Raw genomic sequence first — 27,783 nt, 5'->3', positions numbered from 1 at the left:
AACTTGTTTGGATTTCAGGAGAATTAGTATTTCAACTTGTACCCCATCTTAATACACATTTCGACGCACTAAACCAAACAGGACAGCGGCTTGGTGTTTGTCTTCGTCAAACTTCTATCCTTTAACGAGAAGCTTGCGCATGGCAAGTCCAGATCCAGTGTGTTCAATACTACTGCCAAGCAGAAAGTTAAATTCACTTTTCATTTAAACTCAAACACTATAAATCTTCAGGTCATGGGGCCATTTCAGTCGAGCCTGAAACAAAAATAAGCGAAATCTCCAACTTTACAATCAGCTGGATTCAGTTTACTTCCATTCTAAGCCATCTGATCGATAATGACGCATCAGTCTCGCATCAAAGTGAATGTGTCCCAGTATCTGCGGTCAATGCGCTGCTTTGTGTGCGCGACGATAACTGCGGCTTTCCTGATGCCTACTTCAAGTCCACAGTTATGTCGTACATCAGAGCGTCTAACTGCCAATGAACATGAACGCAGCGGGGCTCGAAACAAACAATCTGCTGTTTGTCTTGCTGTTTCCAATCCCATCGTCACAGAAGTGATGAGCACAAGTAAAACATAAAAAAAGATGCACATGTTTGTTTGCTTTTTTCTATGACTTTGTTAGTTTAAAATTCTATTTTCCCGATCGTACCTGAAGCCCTCACCAACTCCTGATTCCTGTCCTCAACAATGAAGAACTTTTACCCTCCGAGTTTCCACTGAAGCTACAAGGACGTGTGGGATGCCTGGGACGGGATGAGGTGAAAGTCAAATGTAACGCCAAACATGTGAAGAAGGAGGGAATCGCGACAAAACAGTGTTTCCTTTTTACGTGATATGGAAAAAATGGCGAATTCAAGTTCTTCTCATGTGTTTCCTTCCTTGACCCCGGCCCTGGCTCACCGCGCAGAGGTCCTGGAAAATCCGCTTCAGGTGAGTTTGTTTAACTTTGAAACGTTTTGGCAAGGTGAGATTAAAAAATAATATTTAAAAAAAAACTTTCATAAGATGTATAAGTGACAAACTTACAGGTAACTTGTTCTAATTTAACAAAAACCTAAAAACACAGAATGCGTCGTAAATTTAAAAGAAAACCATTTCTTTTTTGAGTCATATTCTGTGCACCGTAGTTATATTTTTGCCCGCTTGTAATATAAATGATATTGAGCCTGTTCCAGCTGCAGCTACGGAGATGAGAGCAAAACTTTTTTAATTTTCAGAAACTTCACTTTTTAAACTCCATTTAGAGCAGAAATTTGCACTCCAATATCCGAGAGAAGATTTAGTTAGTGCCTAAAAAATAATCTTGAAAGTCAAAGTATAACCTCAGCCTCTAAAGCTCTTTAGGTAATGAGCACTCCGTGTGGATGAGGAATCTAGACAGGGCAGAGATCTATTGGTGCTGGCACCTGTCACAACTATTTTTTAAAGCAATCATGACTAAATCATTGCGTTGAAAGGCTCTCTCTTTCTTTTGAACTTTTTAACTTTGTCAAGTGGGTTCGATTAATCTGTCCATTAAACAGAGTATGCAGACTGCGTGCACTTCTGTTTGTGTGTGATAATAAAAAGCAATTTCCTTGATTGTGTGTGTGCAAACGTCCTGTTATGTTATGCTAGTCCTCTTTCCTCCCACTCTTATGTAACCACACATTCTTCTCACCCTCATTTTCCCCTGTCACTGTGTTTCGCCGTGTTTCCTAAGTGTGACATTACCACTGGGGGCCAGAGAGAGAAAGGGTAGCAGAGGAGGACTGAGAGGCGTGAGTAATGACCCATTGGTGGGTTGTGAGAGAATAGATCTACTGTAAGAGTCCCGAACAGCTGGCTAATGGTCCCAGCTCCCCCTCTGTCCATGGCTACCCACCATCCCACAGAGCATCTCAGGATGGGGACAATATCTGTCTGTGTCACACTTTGACAGCGTTTTAGAAGTGAAAAAATGCTGCTGTAAAAAATGATGATGATTTGTCGTCTTGGTTATACTTCATAAGTGAGACTTATTCCCAGTATCTTTGAAAGATAGCTACTTCCAGTGATATGATCCGTTATGTTAGGTAACAGAGGATGGGTAATATTTCCTAAGAATTTCTTTACCAGTTTTTGCCTTATTGGAGTTAGTGTGGGGAATAGCGGGCAGCGGAGCTTCCAGGCTGATTCAGTCTATGGACAAAGCTGTTCACTTTAAGCTTATTCAAACTCGGCAACTGTATTTTATCTTTGAAAATTGCAGAATGCATGTGCTGCTGAACCAAATACTGCCAATTTCTATTGGAGGTAAACGAGGTGGGTGATGGGAGACTTGTACAGAATCTGCTGACAGCAGATAGCACAGCGCAACAGTAAACCCAAAATGAATGTCCAGTATACAAGAGGTTAGATTTTAACAGATAGGACTTACACATTTTCTCCATCAAATAATAAAAAAAGAATACATTTTAAAGATGTAATTCCTGGACCTCTTCTCAGCACTATTACTTGCAGAGATCTATAGCCAGCTGTGTTATTTATCCTGGCTCTACATCCTGATCAGAGCCTTTACTCAGTAAACATACGGTTTAAGGTTAAATGTGACACAATCCACAAATACATTTTGATAATGGTATTAAAATGTCTGTTTTCTTTCTACTACTGGTATCCATGTTTCTTCTGTACCCACCACTCACTCGGAGCAGAAACTGAAGGGCTGCATCCAGAGATCAGCCCATCCCAGTGAGGGACAGATCCCTATTGTCAGTGGACACAAAGGACCGTGCTGTCTGTACGTCTGTCGGTCTTTCTCATTGTTGGTCAGTGTCCTAGTGAGGAGGAGGAGGAGGATCAGTGCTATCAGGCCCTTCATCAGTCTTCAGATCCATTCAGATTTAAATTATTTTACTCAGAACAGTCACATGTAGTTTCCGGGTTCTGGTCTAATCCACTAATTGGAGTTTGCTCTGTGCTTATGAAACGTTCCTGAGCAAAAGAAGCTCAGGCTGTCTTATCTCTGACATTTAAGTAATGGAGTTTATACAACACACGGCCCACAATTGGTGGTAAATTCCCTCATTGTGTCTCGATGATGAATGTTCTCACGCACAGAGTTAGAGCCCACTTTTCCTTTTGCTGATAGCAATATTCAGACTTGCTGGACTGCTGCAGTGGGAATCCTTCTTGAGTTTGTGTCATTGTGACTTTTAAAAGCACAAGAATCGTTATTTGATGCTTTGCCTTTCTCACAGCCAGTATCAGTATCAGCTTATTGAATCCAGCCCTCACAATAATCGTAGCACTTCTTGTTAAATCTGGCAGCAACATTAAAAACTAAACATGCTGCTCAGGGGCTGCATTATTGTGTTGCTTGCCAGTTAAGTTGTCAGGTCTTCAGAATCATTTGCTCTGAAATGATGTACAATCGAATTCCTTGACTGTAACAAACAAATTACATTTTGAGGAAGCTAAAATAAGACCGCAGTAAAAGCAGATTTCTATTTTGGATGGCCTCAAACAACCTGTAATTACAGAGGACGGGAAAGACAAGAACTTCTGGATACCTGCTATTGTCCAAACATAGATGCAGTGGAAGGAGGCGTATATAGATCCTTTACTTAAGTGAAAATAAAAATACCAAAATGTTTAATTGCTCTTTTATACTGATAAAATCACAAAGACAGTCTTACTGCTATTATAATCATTCAGCGATGAAAACCTCACAACCATATCCTAGAATTCCTTGAGAGTAGCCCACTTAATATATGGACAGTACAAAAATACTTTGCTCAGAGGCACTGTTAATAAAACTCTGGCCAGTATAATTAAGCAGCTGATATTACTATTACCCTGCTGATAAACATCATTACCAACCTGGGAACCCATCAGCCAAGATTTCAGCTCTTCCAGAAGAGATTTGGGCAAATAATTCACATTTTATGCACCCACTGTTAAGATATGTTTTAAAAAGCTAAATGGCTGAAACCAGATGATAGCCAGCACTTCCTATATGGCTGTTTTTCAGATGTTTTTCCTCTTTTTTCCCCCTCTACATTAAATGTTTAAACTGCTCAAACGTGATCAATCAGTACTGCCTGGACAAAAACAGAAACCAAAAGCCTCCAGTATCAAAAACTGTTCCTTGCCTACAAATTCTGCATATTTATGTGCAAATATCTCTTCTTAATGCACTTGGATATGGATGTAATACAGTATAAGCAGAGCACAAAATGGACAGGCTCAGCTAAATTCAGATATTTTAAATAATGTGGTTGAGTAAATGTAAGTGATTATTTCTACTTCTTTACGCGTTAACTGTCCTTATATTAAAATAAAGTAAGATGAAGAATGTGCAGCAGTTTAAACGGTGCTGTGGTGTGAAGTGTGTCGCTTTCCTTAAAGTGTGTAATGTTTGCTAAGCAAGTCAGCCAACAAAAGACGCTCCCAGTATACCAGCCTCGCCTGATCCAGCAGCTTTGTTTGCTCTTCCTCTGACAGGAAAAGTCTCTCCCTTTTAACCCCCCCTCCCTTTCTCACTTGCTCTCCTGCTTCTCTTCTCTCGCACTCTCGCATGAATTTGTCTCCCTCGGTGGGAAGAGCGTTAGGCTCCTGCAGCCTTGAGTCTTGGCCTTGATTCCCGCAGTGACCACCTGTACCGCAAATGCACACCCTCCAACTTTACACCAACAAACGAGAGGAATGATTTATTATAATAAGGCTGAAAACACTTGCTGGTCAGCTTAATATGAAGTGAATGAATCCAATAGAAGTTAAGATGAATCCTTCCTCACATTTCAAATTGCTATCTCCTGTGTGAAGTCTGTGGAATGAACTGTCCTCAGGCTGCACATCCACCACCACGTATTCTTAACACACTGTTTCTCACGCACGCACACACACACGCACCCACGCAAAGTTAAACACCCTGTTCTGCCCCCGGCTTCTCTCAGCATTAACCTGCAGCTTCCCCATGGGCTCAGTAACAGCAGCGGCAGGGAGCTACTCACACTCTCTCCTGCAGAGCTTGACAAGGTTATTGATCTTGGTTTAGTGTACAGACCACAGCTGCCTGATAGGTGTCTGATCATAAATTACTAGGGTCATATTCTTCTTCCGTACAGTCGGGAGTCACAGTCCACTCTCCCCGTCAGTCTGTATGCCATATCATTAGAGGACGCCGTCTATCACTTCACACCCACACACACAAGTTCAGGCTTTTTACCTATCAGTCCCCTAGGAAACCCATCAGCAAGCCGCCCATCTCCTCCCCTCCTCCTCCCAAATCCTGTTTGCCTCTCCTACTCTGCAATCATCGTGCAAGTGTAGGAAAACACACATGAACTAAATCCGGTTTAGCACTAGCGTCCTCGCTGCAGGTTTCAGGTGAGTGATCTCATCCAGCTTGGTGCCAAAGTGAAAAGGGAGAGAGAGGGTGAAGAGAAGATGGGCTTGGAAGAGAGACGCGAGAGAAAAACTGGACTGTAATGTGGTGGTTTTGAATGAAAAATTACCCATAAGTCCCCTAGACTTCAATTTCTTATCAAGCTGGCGAGGAGCTGATATGCTGAGTTATGCAATAAAAAGTAGTAGTTTTACTTTATAGTGAGCTGCTGGATGGAATTAGGAGTGCCATGAGCAGATAAATCAAAACTAACTGAAAGTTGGCTGTAGGTTTTCTTATAGCTTCATATCTACTCTGGTGCTTAAAAGTAAGGAACACACTTTTGTCTTTTCCTTGTAGACTAACAGCTGATCAGAGTTTTCAAAGGGACCCATGTTGTAATTGACCAGTCTCATCAATATGGATTTATTATAGACTTTATGTGGATTCACTTGACATTTTATTCAGACATCAGTGTCGCTTTAGGGTAACATTGCAGTATCAATCCTCTGGGTTTTCTTCAGGCGCCTTTACCGATTTAAATAGTTCATTTGCCCTCCAAAACCTCTCAGTGGGACTTTGCGTTGCTTTCTTACTTGCTCTGACTAGTGTATTTAACTAGGGTTTGCAGCTGTGAGTTGTACTGAACCTGACTGCTGTGTCAAGGGCAAGGACAGCTGAACCGCAAGGAAATCAGGTGTGTGAGCTTGTCGCCACATGTGTATCCAAGACACGCATCATGATGCAGTTCACTGGGAGTAGGAGTGGCTAATGGTTCATTAGATGGGCAGAGGGGTTGTCAGGATGATCGTGGAAATATCTGTGTTGCTCTACTGTTCCTGGTGTCATTATTATCTGTAATGTGCTCTGCGGTGTTGTTTACACGTCCACACTGTTATACAAATAGTCAGTATATGTGAATGATTACTGATAAGTGATGTGCATGAAGCAATTTAGCCAGACATCCCTGACAGTTTTCTGGTAAGTCGGACACCATTAATAGAGAAATGAAGTCTGCCAGCTCCATGGAGCGAGAAGCAGTTTTTTAAATTTATTTTTGTGCCTAATTCATTTGATCATAAGTAAAATCACAGTCAGTCTCCATTAGTCTTTAAATATATAAATTACACTAAAAAGGATGCTCTCCTCAGAGCAGCTGCTGTTGTTGTGTGAGTGCATTCAGTCTCAGTTAGTTATGTTTATCTGATTTTGGTATGAAGCATGATTCGAGGATGTCATTACACCGTCACTAAATATTTGAAAGTTAGAGATTAATAAAAGGATCTGAGCTCTATTATCTTGTTCAAATATTAAACTTAATGAACCTATTTCAGGTCTGCAGCAGGCTCGAGTTAAATCTTAGAAGAAGTGACGGTAGTTTAGGTTATTTGTTGTGCACACAGATAAAACTAAACCACAGTGAGCAGCTTTTCTGACAACAGAGCAAAGGAGCGCTTTGGCCTAAAAGATGCAGTATAAATTCATGCTCCACATTAAAACTGCAAACAAGCAGCATTTTATTGTCTTTGCTAGAATACAGTGTTTCTTATAACCTCGGCCTTTATTGCTAAACAAACATGAACGTGTATGACTCATAATTGTGCTGGAGTCATATTATATATGATATCCCGTCGACCTTAACGCACCACTTTATGTTTTTATAGGATTTTTTGGTTTTTGGTTTTGAACTGGATAGGTAGCACACTACGGCAGGTAAGGAAAACATCATTTTAACCTGTATTTCGTGGATGTTTACTCTCATGTTTCCATGTGGCGCTCCTGTGTACGCTTCCGTGTATTCTCTAAGCCTGGCAGTAAGAGTAGAGGATTGCTGATATTTCCATTGTTTGCATGATGAATTGCGACTTATGATTAAATGTAAATAATCATCACAGCTATTCCCTCTCAGTCTGGCAAAGAGATGCTTCATATTGTCACTGAGGATTTCTACTGATGCGCACTGATGGACAATAGGCGACCTCTGGATCGTGCGGTAGTGAGCAGCTGTTTTTGGAGCTGTGTTTGGAGACCAGAGGAATTAATTTACACTCCATTCACTCCCGTGTCCTTTGACCACGGCGGTGTTATCTTATTGTCAACAACATCACATGGATAATACTGACAATAACCCACTGTCTGTCTTATCAGACAGAATGGGCCACTGAACCTGAACATTAATACTTATTTCCTTTTTTTTTAATCTATTGTTGCTGCATGTGATTAAATTTCCCTCTTATTCTCCACCTCACTGTTGTTTCTCATCCTGTTGTTTTAACTCCCATCACCATCCACCTTCTCCTTGTCCATCCTCCACCTCTCTTCCTTAAAGCAATTTCGAGGGATAAATGCTTGGCTGCACTTTCTTTTACTTCTTCAAGAGTGATTGAGTTCTCTTCTTTAGGTTTTATCCTTCACATTCCACCCCCACTCTGTGCTATCGTTCCTTTATAAACTTTGTCCACCCACAGCCAACGGTATGTTAATAACCCAGAATTCAATTTTCTTTTGGCAGTCATTTTCCTGGGATATATTAGGGACAAAACAGCCAAGTATACTGTTCCAGCACTTTAAGTGAATGTATCTCGTTTCTCCCTCCATCACTTATACACCTACTCTGAGGAAAATTTGCTACGAACATCTGACGATACTTTTTTTGTTTTAATTAAGGTTGCACTAAAATTGAATTTGGCTGTTTTATATAGCAGTTTTACTTTGGATGTCTCAAAATGTTTGTATTTAGTTACCCAAAAAGCCCTGCATAGTTTGAAATTATTGTATTTATGGTGTACAGTGAGACATCCACTTTTCCTTATTGTTCAGGATAAATTGCAGCTTTTGCTAAAATGCTAGTTTCTTGATGTGGATGCTATTTGCAAGTCAGAAAGTCCTAATTGCAGTATTTACAATATGAAATGAATCCTGGGAAAGTGTTACTGTGAGCATGTTGGTATGCAAACACTAAAGATGGTAAACATGATAGTTATAGTTGAGAATCTCCATTTTTGCCTTTGTCAGCTTGAGTGTGATATTCCCAGAACTTTGTGTGTTTATTTGTCTGAAGGTGTGCACCAGCCTACATCCAGATCTTAATGAGGTGTCAGATATAGTGTGAGAATTTGGATTGTTTTCATTTTTTGGCATATTTGTGTCAAATGTCTGTTTGCTGTTTTTGTTTTGTTTTTTTACTACGTGTGAGAATACAGATTTTGGTGTTACGAAGCCTTAGAAGCCTCTGTTCCACAGGAGTACAAACAATATCTACACACGCAGTTGTGCCTTTGAACACAACACCAATGGAGCAATGCTCTCTGTGGTTGTCATGGAAATGACAGATGCGACAGCTGGAGGGAAGACTTGCGAGAAGTATTATGGGGTGTTTGGAGTCGTGTGACAACTAGAGCGTCACCTAATCCTCTGTCTGTTTACTGTTTGTTTCCACAGACTTATCTCCTGGGAATCATCATCTCCATATGTGGGAATGTCCTCATCAGCATCTCGCTCAACATACAGGTAGGAAACACTGGAATCCAGCTGTATGACAGACACTCAGCACAGTAGGCGTTTAGCTCCTGTAAAGTATTTCTAGACTGCCTTTCTCCTCATGGTTTGCTCTCTTTAGCAAACTCTGTGTGCTCATCAGGATTTTTGTGCGTGTACCCTCGGGCACTGTGGCTGTGTGATCTTCACAGCAGGCAGTGTGCATTAGAAATGACTGCATTTCATGACAGAAAAGCCTGTTTGAATTAAAACGAATAGAAGTGGGTGTTAAAATATTGCAATTCAGTTTTAATATACTGCAATTAAGTATTCAAACAACACATTTTCTGCACAGTCTGGACCTGAGTAGGGTATTAATAAGCTGCCCTTAGGTTGATAGCTCTAATTCAGGTGAAGTTTTACCATTTTCTGAGCATCACAATGTTAAAAAATAAGGACTTCATTGATTAAATGTTTATGTAATGTAAGCCTACAAGCGCTAACATTTACCAGTCTGAGAAGATTCATCTAAAAACATTATTTGTCTAAAGTGATCTTTTTTTTCTGGGGAACTGATAATATGAAATAAAGTCTGCATGGCAGCAGCATGCAGAGCATGCAAAGCAAACTTGGATGCCGTGACAGCTTCAAGTAGATGTGAAAAAGTGCTAAAAGAGGTTGATAACCCTTACTTAGAAGCCAGTATAAGCTTCCAGAAATAGAATTGTTAATGATTATGAGGTATACCGTAGACTTGTGTTGGGATCATACAGCTTCTTAATTGGTGTCATGTCTCTTCTGAGATGAAATGGTAATCAGCAGAGAGTGTGATGCTGCGTTTAGAGTTGTGTGACAGTCGGTGTAATGCTATATTAAATTGATTGATTAATATGTTAAGTTGCACCTACTTTTTTAGGATTTGCACAGTGTGGTGAAGTTATTGTCTGTGTTGTGTTGCTGTAGTTTGTACAGCTCTGTTGGGCCCACTTTATCTGACTGTTCCCCTGGCTCCTCTGGCTCCTGTTCCCTCTCTTCCTGACAGAAATATGCCCATGTACGTCAGGCACAGCGTGGATCCAAACCCTACTACACATCCGCCACATGGTGGTGCGGAGTGGTTCTCATGGGTGTTGGGGAACTGGGAAACTTTGCTGCCTATGGCTTTGCTCCAGCATCTCTCATAGCCCCACTGGGCTGTGTGTCTGTTATAGGTAAATATAATCTTTTTTGTTTTTTTAGTGTCATGCATTATCCAAGTGTGAAAGCAAAACTAACAGTGCAAGGTGTTTCCATGCAAGGCCTGTCTTCTTTCCTTCTGATCCTGTTGACAGTGTCATGCCAACCAAAAACTAATGATGTTTTATCCAGTCATTTTCTATTAAAAACATTTTTCTATAGACTTTATTTAATCTGTAGCACTTTATAATGCTTATTTGTATATTTTATGCATTAATAAAATTATATGTGCGAATAGTAGTCTCTTAACCAGAGGTGGCAAAAGAACAGACATTCTGTACCTAAGTACTGATACTAGTGTTGAAAAATACTCCAGTAAAAGTTGAAGTACTGATTCAACTTCTTTACTCAAGTAAAAGTTAAAAAAAAAGTACAGGCTCTGAAATGTACTCTAAGTAAGAAAGTAAAAAGTAGCTCTTTGGAGGACATTTCTACCAGCTGTTTTTATGCAAAGCTAACTGAACCTTGTGCTTTATTAATGTAACAATAATATTAGAAGAGCTCTATTTTCTGTTACCTACATTGTAGAGGGTGACTTTGCCTCTAAGCAGGAAATGAGTAGGGAAGAGATTAAAGTGGATTCAGCAGATGGGGGAACCCTAAAATTAGTTGAAATGGCTCAGTGTGGGGCAAAGAATCACAGCTCAGTCATTTCTATTGAGAGCTCCAGTAGATTGTCTTATTGTACAGGCTGTGAGTAGCAGACCTGCTGCTCTTTGTGGATGTACACAACGTGTTACAATAAATACGTTACTGTAATCTGATTACTTTTTTCAAAGTAAAGTAAGGGATTACTATTGCAAAAATAATTACTTTCCCGTAAGCACACTGCATTTCTGCGTTACTAAACCGTGATTTTGTTTGTGAAAGGGTCTCGTGACAATGACGTAAACACATGCAACGTTCGTGGTAACAGACGTGTGCAGGTCAACAATGGATAATATGGAGAGCAGGAGCGAGTACGACCATGCAGGGTTTAAAGCTTGGAAGTGCTGACATTACTTTGAGTTTGATTCTGTAAAAAGTGACAAAAACATTAATGTACGCTGTACACTCTGCATGGGAAGAAAACTTCTTTTTACCGTGAAAAATTAAACTGCAAATCTGAGCAAGTACCTAGCACGCTGCCACGGGAATGTGAAATTCACAGAGAAACCCCCCGGATCCCCCCACTGACATGACCGGGCAGACCTCCACCCGCCCCACTCCTGCTAAACAGGTGAAAAAGAGCAACGGGACTTAGTGCCACTGAGACTTTGATTTTATTTTTTTTTTGCTGTGTTTTACTTGCATCTATTTGAAAGAGAGTGTAAACACAAAACATTATTTTATTTCATATGCTGGAATATGCAGAAAATAGGTTTAAATGTTAAACAAATTTCTTTCTGTGATAGACTGTTGCATATCATTTAATTTTTGCTTGATGCAATGCGCATGAAGGTAAAAGATTAAAACTAATAAAACAAGTTTTAAGAAGAGATTTTTACATTTGATTCAATTTTATATGATGGATTATGCAGAAAAAATAGAATTGGGCTGAAAGGTCTATTGCTTTATTACGTATTCAGGTTGTGTATCATGTTTTAAAAACTAACTGGTCAAATGTGACCGAATCATTATGTAAGGCGGGTGGGGGTGCACACAACCAGAGGGTTAAAAAAGTAACTAAGTATCGAATTACTTTTGAAAATAAGTAATCAGTAAGTAAAGGGATTACTTTTTTGGAGAAGTAATCAGTAATTGGTTACTAATTACTTTTTTTCAAGTAACTTGACCAACACTGTTCACAGCTGAATTCAACCAGATGTCAGCAGATGTTTCATGAGTTGTCCTGGCTAATTTCCACCCTCTACACTGACAGTACGCTGTTTATATTAACTTTATTCTAGACGACCACTGTGCACCAGTCACACACTGTTCCTTTCTTTGAATCCATCACAGTACAGCAAACTAACCTGTTCATGCTACACTAACCTGCTGAGGATTTTCATGCAACCTTTAAATAGTGAAATACAGCAGCTGTATCTTTAGCTAGCAACACAGTGTGCGACAAACTGCACACAGACAGTTTGTGTGTTGAGCTCATAGAAATGCTGCGTTTGACAGTGACACCAACTCAGGTATTTGGATTAGCATCCGAGTGGCTTCCAGATACTGGTTGGTTGATTTCCTTAGAACCATTACTGTTATATTTCACTCTAACACCACAGTAGGCTGACTGGGTTTATTTTTCCCACTTAGCTAGGTAAGCATTGATAACTTAGCTAACATTACCTCTATCACTATATTAATGGGGATATGAATCATTGTGAGACTTACTGCTGGTGAAAAAACAAAACAAAACAACTTTCTTCTTTTTGTTATTGGGAATTAAATCTTTTTGCTCTGTCTTTATTACTTGCAGAAGAAATCTCCTAGGAAATGATGTAAAATGTACGGTGGCAGACCTGGGTAAAGACTCGTGTGTTTCACATTCATTTTTATTCCAAAGTTGACATTTGCTGTTGTTTGTGGAGCATCTGAGAACTGCAAAGACTTAATGTATATTGTTTGCAAAAGAAGCATTTGATTCAAAATAGGAAATAATAATCATCTTAAAATAGCTTGCATTTAAATTAGGGCTGCCACGATTTGTCGACTAGTCACGATTACGACTGATTTAATAGTCGACGTGTCGTTTGAAGCTTTGTAAGATCGCAAAAGACGCAGGAATAAGTAGCAGGATTTAAGAGTGTAATAACGGACTGAAACAGAAGATGGCAGCACTGCATGTACAAGGATGCCAGCTGCCGTTAAACCCCGAAGAAGAAGAAGCAGCTGTGTCCCAGAATTCATAGCGCGGCCCAGCTTAGTTTCCAACAATGGCGGTAGCTAGTTAGTTTTAATATTACTCTTATTATTCTTTCTGGGTCACAAAATAAACGTTTAACATATTTTCAGGCGAGAATGTAGCTGTGTAAACCTCAAATATCGGCTCAGTTTATCAGGACACCACATATTTTCAAAAGCGCTCCGACGTTTTCGGAGACGTCTGTTACCCACTAGCTCGATAGCTAGCCGGGGGCTAGGTCACTAGCGCCGTGAGAACACCGGACTCCCGGCAAATTGTTTTCAAACCCACCGCCGTCTTTCGCGACTCAGGTTAAATATATATGAGTCACTTAGATAAATTAAAAATGTTGTTGTTTGGCTTTTTTTTTTTAGTATTTTATTTGTTCCTGAGTAAATCGGTTTGGCTGAGATTAAAGTTATAGTTTTTACACAGCTGAATAAACGTCAAGCAGACAGCTGATTATCAGAAGTGTGAGATGCTGGAGAATATACTCCGGTGTCCTGTTATATTTTAGATAGCAAGGAGTTTATTAAACTTACCGAAACAATCTGCAAATTTCATTAAAATTAATAAACTATCATCTTGTCTTTATTTTTAGTTAGCACCTTAAAAGCTTAAAGCTGTAAGCTAATGATAGTTATATAAGAGCAGATGCTGCTGGTGCAATAAGCTGTAGTTTTACGTCCAGTGGATGATGATCTGATTAGTCGACTAATCGCATAAATAATCGGTGACTAGTCGACTATCAAAATAATCGTTTGTGGCAGCCCTATTAAACATAGACAAGAAGACTTCACGGCAGTAATGCAACTTATCGATTATACAAATTCTTCCCCACATTCATTGGCTTTCAGTTTTAGAGGGATATATAATGATATATAATATTAGGGCCTTTATAATAGGGATGCAGAACATATGATGTATTTTTTAGATTGGAGGCATAACATTGGCCTGTATTATTTATATGAGAACCTTAATTGAAACATGTGAAATTCAACACATAGACATTAGTTAGTAAAGGTTTAAAAGTGACAACAGAGCTAAGTTAATTAGGTTTAGTAACTGTACTCCTTTTATTAATATTTTAAATGTAGAAGCATTGCAAGGAAATACTGAAAAAGTACCTTAATCTGTTTCTATAAGACATTGTTTTTATAGAATCACGTAAAATCTATTCTTATCACGTAGTAATGTTTCTTAATAATCATTATATTTAAGTCCCTTATTGCCTAATAACCATTACATATTGTAAGGACATTTATATTAAATGTCACAATACACTGGTACTTAAATGTGTCTATTATCCTATTATTTTGTGCTGTACTGCACAATACTAGTTTCTGCTCTACGCTTGCGTGTTAAATAGACCTTCATGTATGGTGATATATATATCACTTCATCAGCTCATTAGCTCAGCAGCAGTATGTTCAAGTGCAGGGCATAAAAATGATCTGTATGTATCAGTGAAGTTCTCCATCTGCAATAACAGTTTTATTAATCTCCTGTGTTTCCAAGCTACACAACTGCTTATAACTGATGAGACTAACAGTCTTCACTTTATTCACTGGAATCTTCAAGCTTACAAACCATTCTTTGTTATTTAAGGTGTTAATTCAAAAGTAAATTTAACAAATTTTAAACGAGCAGAAACAGTGGGTCATTGTGTGTGAGTGGAAGAGTGGTGGCGGCGGGGGGAGTTCATGTGTCATCGTTTCAATTCCTACCTTATATCCAGCACTGAACCCAGAAGATAAATCTCTACATTTTAGCTCCAGAGATTAAATTACATAGGAAGTCCAATTATTCCTGACATTATGAATCTAACACCACACTTGAGAAACAATCATTTCTACGGCCCACAGTTGAGCTAAAGATGTCACAGACTAAGCCGGACTCATTAGCCAGTCAAAACAAAGCCTGCCCCATTGCTACAGCTGGCAGCTGCTCAGTGCAAACACTCTAAACGCAGGTTAAATATTGAACAGGTTCACTTCTTACCTTCCACCACGCATCACTCACGGCGCTGGAGGTGGTGGTGACTCATGGATATTAATGACAGCTATTACCTCCACGCTTTCTATAGTCACGTCTTGCCAGTGGATGAATGGTTTGAATAAAGCACTAAGCGAAACCACAAATCTTGCTAAGAAGGCTGCACCTCTTGTTCATTGTAGTTTTGCTTGCCACTGTATTCGCTTCAGTGAGCACTTACCAAAGAAAAAAAATGCTTTTAGCAGAAAAATAAAGCCTCAGTTCGGTGTTCTGTTAAGACCAGCAACCTCCAAATGTGTTGTCAGTGTGTGTAGATCTAACCTTGTGATGAATCTCTTTAAAACCACAACCATTAACAATTACCGTACTCATTTCCATTTTACTATCAGATCCTCGTGAAACCAGCCGATTGCTAGTGTTGCACTGGAGTTTGAATGAATATTATGCAGCTGAAGTGCGTTTTCAAGGAGCCTTTTAAATAATTAATGCATCTGAGATTACGAGGTGAAAGGAAGAGAAAGAAGAGGAAGATGTCTGCAGTCATGACACAGTCTGTCCTCAGCTACAGGGGAGAATCTGCAGGTTGGCTCCTTTCTTTGACTGACTGTACCCCTCAGCTCACACTGACTCACACGATATGCAAATGTGTAAAGCACATACATACACACACACATAAAATTTATGCATATCTGTAGCGGTGTGTAAAAGGTCTAGAGGATTGTGTCGACTTGGGATGCTCCTCTGACATATGCACACACAACACACACCCTTCCTGCTGTGCTGTTGTGCCTGTTTTCCAAGAGCTGTGTGAAGGCACAGAAGGGGGTACAGACAGCAGGATGCCTTCACTGGGTAAACAAGAGGGAAGTGAGTGGCTGGCTTGGAGAAAGGCTGAGGTGAGAGGAAGAAAATTTCAAGGAAAGGAGAGCATAAGTATGTGAATGAATAAGACACAATAGGCAGAAGCAGAGGAGTAAAGGGCCGGGATCGAGAGAGCTGACGATGCCGCTGTCATCCGCCTGTCCGTGCATGTCACGCTGGCACTCGTGACGTTCCGGGGAGAGCAATTACTACTGTCCGCGTTCACAGAGCCCAGTCCTCTCTATTAGGAATGACAGCATCAGCCCAAAAGCTGTTGTGTGGAGCAGAGAATCAGCTCTCTCGTTCAGATACCGATGTCATCGCATGCAAAAGAGGAGGGGAAGCTGGCAGTGTGGAAATGAACAGAAACCTGACTGCATCACTCACGGATGTCAGACCTGCAGCACTGTATTATCCATTAGGATGCGGTGTTAGCGCAGTGTGAAGAAGTCAGGATGTAATGTAGATGTATAAATAACACAATGATTTTAAAGAATGACTTTACAGTGTGACTGTATTTATTCAGGGTCAGGACAAGATCTCATTTCAGATTTCAGAACTCCTTTACAACGTTTGTGTAATGTTTTCTTGAATAGCTTCTGAAGGACGGTTTTGATTCAAGTTATCAAAAGTTCCTGTTTGGGAAATTGTGAATACAACTTTTGTTTTCTTTTACAAATTACACGTGCACAGCTCCTATATTTGAGCTTCTCTGGGTGATGGCAGTCAGACTTTTGTTGCTTTCATCTTGCTCATGACAGATTTGTGTTGCACAGGAATGATTGACACTGTATGTTTCGTCCTCACTGGTAGGTACCCATTACTACACATCACAAAGAGCATGTATAGAGGTGCTGCGCACACAAGCATACAACAACAGTGACAAAACTGCGTACCCCAGAGGTTCCCGTTGCCACATTTCTCATTATATCAAGCCGTGCGAAGCTCACTTTGTATGGAGTTGCTATGGTTACTTGTTAGATCCAGCTGGTCCCAGAGGCAAAAGAGTAGTCCAAAATGTGAGTGCGAACATGCTCTCAGTATGAAATATTTAACAACTAACTGTTTCATCAGAATATTAAGGAGAATCTTTATAAACTTCCAATTAGAGCGTAGGGTCCTTGCGGCATTGTGCACATCCATGGCCTGTTCTTTCGGAAAATGTGTGTTTGGAGATACATAGCCTATTTGAAAGAAAGTGTGGCTTTAAATCATGGTTTTAAAATGGCATTTTTGCTTATATTTGATTTGTTTCAGATAAACTTGCAACTATATATCTTTAATATCCATGTTAAGAACCTGTCACTGCCTGTCATCCAATGCGTGCCACACTGTGTCTCTGACACATTGAGCTGTTTACACTCTGTATCTAATCTCCTTATGGCGGAGGCAGAGCCCATACACAGACTCAAATGCTCTGTCTGTTTCTCTTCCAGTAATTTCCAGCAATTTCTTCCATTCAATTAGTCCCTGTGTCTGTGTGCCATCACCTGCTCACCCAGATTGCTGTCTGGCAGTCGTGTCGGCAAAACATAGCGCCCATAGTATGCTCTGCTGTGATATTGGTGAAAAATGCAACATCATAATTCCAACTGGTTATATAAAAATGAGCTTTCCACTTGTGTTGTTTAGTGAGGAGACCTCCAGCACGGCAGCGTCAGCGTGTTATGCAAACTGACCTCTTCACTGTGACAGGCCGCTGTCACTTGCATGTCAGTTTGCCTCTCTGTCCACTGGCCGTTTGTCTCGCAGTTTGTTTTTCTGTCTCAGCCAGTTAGTTGTGTGGCCATCCATCTGTGTATCTGCCTGTTTATCGGCATGTCTGTGAAGTCTGCACGCATTTCTGCCCGCCTCGCTATTTGTCTCCGTGACAGCCGAATGCCGTGTTTCTCCCTTGGTTCGGTGCAGATCCCGGGGAAACATTAAGAAGACTAATCTGAGGCTTAGCTGATGTGAGACTGATTGCTTTTCAGTGTCGCAGTTCTTGACAATGATATTGATGGATGGGTTTGCAAAAAACGTGGCGTGGAATATCATAATTTCATGCTGGTGCTATGAAGTCCTAATGAGTTCCATTTATCCAAGCATACGGACTGATTTATGTTGGTCTAATATAAACATGTCAAGCATTGTGTACATGTATTTATGTGAACATGCATTTACATATAATAATATAGTGTCACTGTGTGAATATGTGCATAACTAAATACTTTTATCACTAACTGCATTTATCTTGTGTAGACATAACACCTTAAAAAAAACCTAAAGATGGCTTGTTCTGATGTTAGTAGCCTATTTGAATATGGCTGCCATGAAGGGTGTGTAAGTGGTGGTTGGGAATGTTTAGGAAGGAGGTACATGTCAGTGAAATATCCACACGAATACCAGGACCCAAGGTTTTCCCTCAGAACAATGTCCAGAAATCGCCTTCCTTCCATAGTGCGTCCTGCAGCCTTCTGTTTCCCAGGTAAACCATGCAATCAACGTGATGTAAAGCAAAGCACAATTTTTTTTAGTATGTGCCTCTGCACACTGCAACAGTGGATTTTAAATCAAACAGTCAATGTGTGACTGAAGTGTAGACTTTGAGATTTAATTCAAGCAGTTTAGGAAAATTTTCCATGAACTGTTTGGGAATTAGTCATTTTTATAAATCGTTTCAGAGCGTCAAGAGTAATTGGACAAACTAACATCATTTTAAACATGAGGATTGTTTTTAATACTTCGATGAAACTGCCTGAGGTCTCCAATCCGTGGACATCATCACATGCGTTGTTTACTCCCTTGAGATGTTCTGCAGTCACCCTTAGATGCAGCTTGTTTGTCAGTCTCTTCAAATTTGTATTTAATAACTAACGAGCATGCTCTATAGGGTTGAAATCAGATGACTGACTTAGCTGTTGAAAAATATCACATTTTTTTGCCTTGAAAAATTCTTTCTTTGGTCTTGCAGCACGCTTTGGGTCATAATCCATTTGCTCTGTGCAGCGCTGTCTGATCAGATCAGAAACATTTGGCTGAAGCAGAAAGCGTAGCCCTGTACGCTTCAGAATCTATCCCTCTACTGGCCAGTGCATTCCTTCTTTGTAAAATATTAGTGATTTGGCAACTCCCAAAATCTTTGATATCTCTATTGATTGATTGATTGGTTAATTGATTGATTGATTACTTTATGCATTATGAGTACTTGCATCAACATCTCCTTTGACTTCATATTGAGCATTCCAGTAACAACCACCAAAAACAACTCTATACAAATAATTCTGCTTCATTATTTTAAGACCTCACTGCCTCACAGATGCTTTGATGTGGTTGACGTGTGTGTGTGTCTGCAGTCAACAATGTAGACTACCTTCAACATTACTGATGTGATTGTTATGGAAATATAACTATGTTGGTATTTACTTTCATTGTAGTGGACTGAATGTTTTGAATTGCAGTTAAACTAAGAGACATTTATTTTGTTTTTACAGCCAGTGCTATCATATCTGTGGTTTTTCTCAAGGAGACGCTGTGTGCCTCTGACATCGTTGGTAAGTAAGCATTCAGTAGCGATGATGGCACTTACAGTATAAGTGTCCTCTTGCAATGGTAGTTTGAGTTCAGAGCAATTATGAATGTAGTTTGTATATATGCCAAACTGAGTTTACAGATGATAATTCAGTCACAAGAGAAAAAATATCCTGAATTCCAGTTATGTACTAGTAAAAATGCCCTCTTGCTTTTTTATCTTTGTAGCTTCGGGAAAGCGAAGGCACACTCGGCACAGACATATTTTTTGTTTTATGAAAAGCTTTTGTTTGTCATAACAATTTGGTGATTCTGCTGTTAAATGGCATAATTGTGATGACCATTCCTACTCCTGGACTGGAAATTCATATCAGCATCACACAGCTCTGTTTATTGTTGCTTTCTTGGATAAATCGGCTGCAATGTTTTTGCCATTTTGTTTTACAATTGCCGAATGCCATTATCAACCGCATATTGGAAACAGTTAAATGCATGAATGTTTTATTCATAAAGGGGCATATTAGTGGGAACAAGCTCTGTTTTTCTGCCTGTGTGCAGCCAGCGGCAGAGGTAAAACCTAGAAAATGATCATTTAAATAACAAAAATAAAGATGAATATTAAAAACCACTGCAAGAATGAACACAGTAACATTTTAGGCTTCATTTCAAGTTCATTTTTCAAGTTGAGTTCATTCTTGTGTCAGAAGTTAGAAACAAAAATATGACACAAAATGTGTTTTAAAGTGAAGCCCATTGGTAAGATATATAGTCACTGGATCATTTGTAGGAGAAAAGAGCATTCGTACCATTTCAATAAATGTCCCGTTTATCTTTTTAGCAGGATGCCTATCGCAAACAATCAAATAAATGTCAGTGTGTGCTGCAGGGCTGTACCAATTTAAGGAATGGAGTGTATAATAAACAAGAACTGGGCCAGTTCTTTTCTTTTTCTATCAATCACTGCACTACTCATTTTGCATCTTGGACAGCTCTATCAAAAAATACGGGGAATCTCTATATTCACTTCGCTTTTTTAAAAAATGACATCAAAATCAAAACACTTCTTTAAATAACTAAGCCACATGCAGTCATATGGAAAAGAAAGGAGGCCTTCTTTCTGTTGTAAGGTTTTACGTCTTAGGACAACAACAAAAAAAACGTGTGGTGAGGTGTTACATGCGACACTGTGTCAGTACTTATTTAACAAAAATGAAGCCAAAGTGCAGAAGCAGCGTGTGAAGAATTACTGTAAGTACGATCTTACTGTTTCCATGGGGATTAAGAGGGGACGTGGCAGCCAGGTGCTGATAATCAAATTAAGTTAATTAACTGATCATCAGCAAGTGTGAGCGCTGCTAAAAGAAAAGCTTTGCCGTTTTCTAGTCTCAACCATTCACATGTGTTTTAACAGACTGCCAAGAAGAAGAGAGATCAGTAAAGATCTGAAAAAGGCCTTGCCCATCACTGCCCAATAGTATGAGTTATAAAGCCATTTCCAAACAATTAAAAGTCCATCATGTACAGTCAGAAGAACTGGACACAAGTGTAAAACATTCAAGACAATTGAAATATTCCCAGTAGTGAGCGTCCACGCAAATTCACCCTAAGGTCAGATCGTGCAGTGCTCAGAGAAACTGCAATAAATCCAAGGGCTACAACTGAGACTCTACAGCTCTTAGTTAGCTGGTTGCATTTTTAAAGATCATGACATTACAGTTACATCACTTGTTTGGAAGGGTTGCTGGCTCCACATGACTTCTGGAATAATGTCTTTTGGAAAGACTAGACTAAAGTTGAGATGCACAGCGCCGCGTTCGGCATAACCCAAACAGTATATCAGCACAAACACCTCACACCAGCTGTCAAGAACAGTGATGGAAGGGCGAGGATTTGGGCTTGGTTTATAGCCACAAGACATGGGCACCTTGCAGTCAGTGAGTTGACCATGAACAGCTAAAGTCAGGTGTGAGGGCATGTGTCCAGCAGCTTAAGGCACAAATTGGCTGATACAGCAGGACAGTTTAAATGTTTACATAGTTGTTCAAACACTGCTTCTGCAGTATGGCTACATTTTAAAAAAATTACACTGTAAAATGTGGTGGGGGGGTAAAACCTGAAGAGGGTATATTTTCTTTCTCACATGACCGTAGGTGTTATGGATTTCAGCTACTCCCAGTAGTAGTAGCAGAACTACTTGTAAGATGAGGTCAACTGAGCTGTCAAATCAATATGAAAACCACCTCCAATAAACTCACCACTCTGCTGTCTTTCTTTCTTAGGTGGTACCCTGGCAATAACAGGAACGTACGTCCTGGTGACCTTTGCCCCCCACACCTCCACACACATCACAGCCCATCTGGTCCAGTACTACACCATCAGCTGGCACTTCCTGCTTTACCTGGTGTGTCCTTTAAAATGCTCCCTTATAAGTCAAGTAATACACATTAATGTGTATTCGTTTAACAATATTTTTTATTTATCAGTAACAGAGAAACCACATGTAATCACAGAATGCATCATTGTGAGCTTTATTGCACAACACCGTGGTCATGTCACTGAAAATCCTAATGTAAGACACCACTGTTGGTCAAAGACAAGGTCACTCTTTACAACCAGCTGCTGCTTGGTAACTTTTTCCAAACGAGGCGAGGTCTTTTCTACCACTACTCTTAGGGGTCGTTCCCTCAGCTCTGTTCTCTGTTGTGTGTCTCTGTTGTGAAAGTGGTCAAGTGGGGGAGAGTCCTTTTAAGCTTAGATAGCGTTTTCATACTCGGTAGTCACGAAATACTCCCTCCAACAAACAGGCTGTGAGTGCATTAACACTTACCCGTGTATCCTCCTAGTCCAGTTTCACCTCAAGCAGCAGTGGCATAAACATAGCTGTTGCTATAGTGACCAATCAGAAGACAAGTACAGAGCTAAAACAACATTTTTTGTTTTTGTTTTGTTTTGTTTTTTTGTCCAAACCCACTCATCACAAACGTAAATGTTGGCTCAGAGCTAGTCTTGATTGAAAGCACTCCTTAGACGCTTTTAAAGGAGCATTTCTGTAGACTGGGGTCATTCATATCCATCCAGCTGTGTCTGAGTCATTCCCTGACTCTCATGCACCTTGTATTTCATGTTTCAGGTTAAATGTCTCCTGTACCAAACACTGCGTTTTGTGCCTTTTAGCTGTGATGTCTCAGTTAGTAACTAGTAAGTCCTGAGCACCACATAAGACCTATAGGCTATCAAAATACACTGCATTTTTTTTATTTTTTTCCTATATTACAGAATATACCACAAATACAAAAACACTTTTCTACTGACGCTATCTTTCCAAATCCTAAACATTTAATTTACTTTTTTTGAACAACTTTTTTGAACAACTGCACATGATCTGTCAAGCTAAGTAGAAATAAATGTAAAACGATGCTAGCCAATGGCGGAGAAGGAGAACGTGCCCCAGGTGGCAGTGCCATCATTATTCAGGGCACAGCATTTCACTCACGAATCTTTTTGTATTTGGTAAACCATTACAAAAAAAAATCCATGAAAAGTGCATAAGAAGATATTGGGCAAATACAAATGGATAGCTAGAAACGCAGAGGCTACGCTGTTTGTGAATACTCATCAGCCTGCAGAGGAACAGCCTCCAACAAGTATGGGATTAACTTTAGTGGGTGATTAATCAGAGGGAATGAAATACCCATTGCCCCTTCTTCTTATTACCAAAGATCATTCTGTTATCAGTTATCATCTGGAAGGACCGCTGTAATGTCAATCTGAACATGGATTGGGGTATCTGCCACAAATGCCTGAGGTCTTTGTTAATCCATTTTCAAATCATAATTAATCCTTTTATTTAAAATACATACAGAGATACATGGATGATAGCTGGAGGCATTTTAAAGGTCAGCTTGCCCTTTTTCCCCACTTTATTCTGCTTTACACTCTGTTGTTGTTCTTTATCTACTCGAGCTGCATTAGAGGATCCTGGAACAGCTGAATGCTATTTGACAACCCCCAGCTCTTTTCATTTAAAACCCAGCAATTCATTTCATTTTTCCGCCATAGTCATTTATTTCAATTAAAGTGTCCTGCTCTCTGGCTACATGCTGCACTCTCTTCCACTAATAAGACAGTCAGTAAAAGTACAATTCAAGTGCAATTCAGATTTTCAATTTCTGTGCAGCTTCGAGGAAATGGACTCTGCATTAATGATTTGTACGTCTCTCTCTCTCTCTCAACAGTTTATAGAGATCGTCATCTTTTGCCTTCTGCTTTATCTGTACAAGAGGAGGAACATGAAGCACATCGTCATTGTGATGCTGCTGGTGGCCCTGCTTGGTACGAAAGAGTGGAAGTTGCCCAACTGAGGGCAGATGCTGTAGATTAAGTTGGAGTTTGCTTTTGTTGCTTGGCTACCGTATAGAGCTGTTATCATTTTTGAAGAGAACCAAGTTGAGAACAATAGAAGGAAATAATTCAGCGTGTTCACTCGAATTAACCGCCTCCACGATTTAGCATGAACTTGTGAGGTGCTGCAGCTAAATGTTAAAGCGATGTCTTGCTTGTGTGTTGTTGCAGCCTCTCTGACAGTGATCTCAGTCAAAGCCGTGTCAGGGATGATCACAGAGTCGATAAAAGGCCAGCTGCAGCTCATCTACTCCATCTTCTACGTCATGTTTGTTGTCATGGTTGCTTCTTGCGCCTTCCAGATCAAGTTAGTCAAAGTTTTCTGTCTCTAGTTCTCATCTTTAAGCTTTTTGTCATTGTTTAGATCTCACGTTTGTCAATGGCTCGATGGCTGTTCAGTGAAGAGTGAGGGAAATCACATATTTTACATGATGACCCTGTACCTGCTGCATTTCATTCACCAAACAAATGTTGCTTTGTTCTCTCTCTCTCTACAGATTTCTCAATCAGGCGATGAAAATGTTTGATGCCACAGAGGTGGTTCCTATCAACTTTGTGTTTTTCACTGCAAGTGCCATCCTTGCAGGTCTGTTAAACAGAAAGCTGTTGAACAGCTATGTGGGTAAATGAGCAGAACAGTTGCTTCTCTGGGCTTTAGGTTTCCTCTGTGGTCCAAAAATCTTAATGACCTTGTAGTACCATATCAGCCTATTAGAGCACTTCGCTCTCACACTGCAGGCCTACTTGTTGTTCTTAGAGTATTTAAAAGTAGAATGGGAGGCAGAGCCTTCAGTTTTCAGGCCCCTCTTCTGTGGAACCAGCTTCCAGTTTGGATTCAAGAGACAGACACTATCTCTACTTTTAAGATTAGGCTTTAGCAAAAAGGCTTTCCTTTTTGCTAAAGCATATAGTTAGGGCTGGACCAGGTGACCCTGAATCCTCCCTTAGTTATGCTGCAATAGGTGTGAGCTGCTGGGGGATTCCCATGATGCATTGAGTGTTTCAGTTACCTTTCTCACTCACTATGTGTTAACAGACCTCTCTGCATTGAATCGCACTTGTCAATAATCTCTGGCTGCCTTCAAAAGCATGTCTCCTATCCTGTCTTCCTTCTCTCTCCCTAACCGGTCACGGCAGATGGCCCCGCTCCTCCCTGAGCCTGGTTCTGCCGGAGGTTTCTTCCTATTAAAAGGGAGTTTTTTCCTTCCCACAGACGCCAAAGTTCTTGCTCATAGGGGGTCATATGATTGTTGATTATTGTAGGGTCTACCTTAAAATATAAAGCGCCTTGAGGTGACTGTTGTTGTAATTCTGCGCTATATACATAAAATTGAATTGCATTCAAAAATGATTTAAAAGTGCAACATTTAGCCACACTCGAGCCACAAAGTGACATATTCCTTTATGGCTCTTATCAGTGCCAGCTTTTTTGTACTGTGGACATTGTTGTGGTGTCACGAACACTCACCACCAAACCAAATATATATTCATCGGTTGCTAGGAATTGCAACTGCATACTTTATTCATTATTTCTTAAAGCTACGGAAGCCTGTTAGACAGAAGTGTTTTAAACTGGACCAGTATAAGTACAGAGTAATGACCTAGTTTAATAAACCAACAACTTCCCTGGTTTTTTTAGTATAAAAGAAGTATTCTCAAAATGTTTGCATTTAATGTATCATACAGTGTGGATGTTGAAGAGCCTGAGATGGTAACAGTGCGTCACAGTAAATCTATGCACAAAGCCTTCACATGTAGAACATCTGGGAACTAAACAATAGCCCATTAATCTCCCTACATGTCAACATGTAGAAATACTCGTGGCCTGCAGGCTTTGTTTGTCACATCAGTTTTACTGCCATGCTAGCAACATTGTCTGCACTGGATAGATACTGATCACTGCAACGCGGGAACACCTCATGAAAGCAGTTTTGGAGATTGATTCCTACTAAAGAAGCAAATTAAAGGGTTTTAGATGTTTCCTAAGATTTACTGGCGATAACAGACAAAGATGTGCTCCAGCACTACAATAGCTGAAATCGGGTACACATACTTTACACACACAGGGCACGATCAAGACAGTGACTCACTGCTGTGAACCACTTAGGAGTCCTTGCTCAGCAAACGCTGCAAGGTATTTATAGTGTGTGTGTGTTCTGCCAGGTCAGGTTTTTAATATCTAATCAATAATAAAAAACAGACAAAAGTTTCCCCCAAGTATTTTGGCTTGAAGAGAAAATCCAGAGTAAAACACTTCATCACAATGTAAAACCCTTTTTGGCAGGACACCTTGTGTTACAAAATCCATTTTCTTGTTTGCTTTACTTCTGGATAAATTGCCCGAGTGATGTCATTTCAACCCATTTGCAGCATGGCTTCAGTGGAGTGTAAAAGAAGAAAATGTTCCAGCAGTACAAAACATCAGGCTCAAACAAGATCAGCTCCGGTGTCGCTCTCATACTGCAAATGAACAGCAGCGTCTTTCACAACGCCGCCCAATACAGAGAGACGCCCGTGATAGAGGAGGCAGAGGCACGAGATGAGCTGTAGTTTGAATTACTCTTTACTTTCTCCGATATTGCTCTCAGTATTACTATTGCTCTGTCCGCCTACACGAATAACCCACAATTGATTGCATTGAACAACAAATTGCTGATGTATTATATCTGGCGGTGTAAGAACATCCGTGGGCGGACTTTTACTTTGAGATTAGTTTAGCTCCACATTGAGGAAAAATATTGTTTTGGTCCTAACCCGGTGACGGTCACAGCTTAAGACAGTGAAGTGAGCACTGGAAAAATGAACTCGCTCTCTGAGCCGACAGTGGCTCTCCTACAGTCTCTGCACAGAGGACATTGTTTGTTTTTGCATTCTGTCAATATGCTGAGCAGTGTTTACTATTCATCTCTCAAAACTGCACCCTTTCACTTAATAATTCTCCCCACTCATTATCCCAGTGTAATGCATGCTTAGGGTTTTAGGGCCATGTTTCACAAAGAAAGCCGCAGAGGTGATGTGCATGTTTTGTTACTCTGTCACATTAAATGGACTTTTTCATTTTGCAGGGATTGTATTCTATCAGGAATTTGAAGGCTTGGCTTTGCTGAACATCGGTATGTTCCTGTTTGGGTAAGTGTTCAATAAGCTACCAGCCACTGCAGCTTATCAAATTATGCTTATTGCAAAATGTCAACAAACTTCTCAAACTGTTTCCCCCCCAGTTGTCTTCTGTCCTTTGTTGGAGTTTTCCTGATAGCCCGAAACAGGCCAAAGATAAAGCAGCAAGATCGCAATTTTATCGCAATGAATAAAATTCCTGGTAAGATCTATTTATCGTTTTTTATTTCGTTGCCTTAGAACCTGTTTTTTGGATTTTATGGTTCACTTATTAGCAGATAGCTTTTGAATTATATCTAGTGGCAGTGATCCTGGAATCACCCAGCTGCTATTGTCTGCCACCCGGGCAGCAGACTCCATTTAATGAGCTGCACTGTCCATATTCGCAGGGAGAAGGCACACAGACAAAGTTCAGCCTGAGGCAAAGACTACAACATACGGATCACTGGCAGCCAAACTTATGTGCAACAGATCGGGCCAAACAGACGATTCATAGGCCCAGCTCCATCTGTTGAGACTGTCATTTTGATGCGTTTGTGTGTGCGCGTCTCTCTTCTTGGTTCATTTAAAATGTGTTTATAGAAAGAAATGATGGCCATCAGTTAAAACCAGTGCCAGCTGAGCATCAGAACTGGTGGCCATATTGATTTTACATTTTATGCTCCAACTATTAAGTACCTCTCATTAGGTAAAATATCTATTTGTGTCTTAGCATCATTTCCCACACAGGTATCAGAAATACCTCAAGAGGAGTCACTCCAACATAAGGAAACACCTCAAGATAAAAGGTCAATATTAGATTGTTCACAAGCAACAATTTTTAATTGTGAGGAGAGTAGTGGTTGAACAAAAAGGTCCAGGAGGGCACTCTGACCGAGCCTATCAATATAACATAAGGTTATATGTCAATGAGCTGAATAAACCGCTCTGTGTTGTGTGTAAATAAATAAGGACAAAAAGTGTTCCTGTGGTCTGAGGGTTTCATTTGTTACAGAAAAATAAGT

At 40.1% G+C, this 27,783-nt stretch overlaps 1 protein-coding gene across 1 annotated transcript; it reads left to right on the top strand.

The window, feature by feature from the left end:
• Positions 1-112: 112 nt before the first annotated feature.
• Positions 113-27,741, top strand: LOC102298029 (NIPA-like protein 2). The gene is made up of 11 exons (XM_014336108.2): positions 113-935; positions 8,794-8,862; positions 9,872-10,040; positions 19,225-19,284; positions 21,541-21,662; positions 23,497-23,593; positions 23,834-23,969; positions 24,160-24,248; positions 26,728-26,791; positions 26,884-26,981; positions 27,169-27,741. Exons 1-11 carry the CDS (start codon positions 840-842, stop codon positions 27,273-27,275), a joined length of 1,107 nt encoding a protein of 368 aa, XP_014191594.1. The 5' UTR covers positions 113-839; the 3' UTR covers positions 27,276-27,741.
• Positions 27,742-27,783: the final 42 nt, after the last annotated feature.

This window comes from Haplochromis burtoni, unplaced genomic scaffold (assembly GCF_018398535.1).
Source record: "Haplochromis burtoni strain Fernald_Lab_line unplaced genomic scaffold, NCSU_Asbu1 Contig_130, whole genome shotgun sequence".
NCBI classification, from domain to species: Eukaryota; Metazoa; Chordata; class Actinopteri; order Cichliformes; family Cichlidae; genus Haplochromis; species Haplochromis burtoni.
This window is presented reverse-complemented; position numbering and strand designations above follow the sequence as displayed.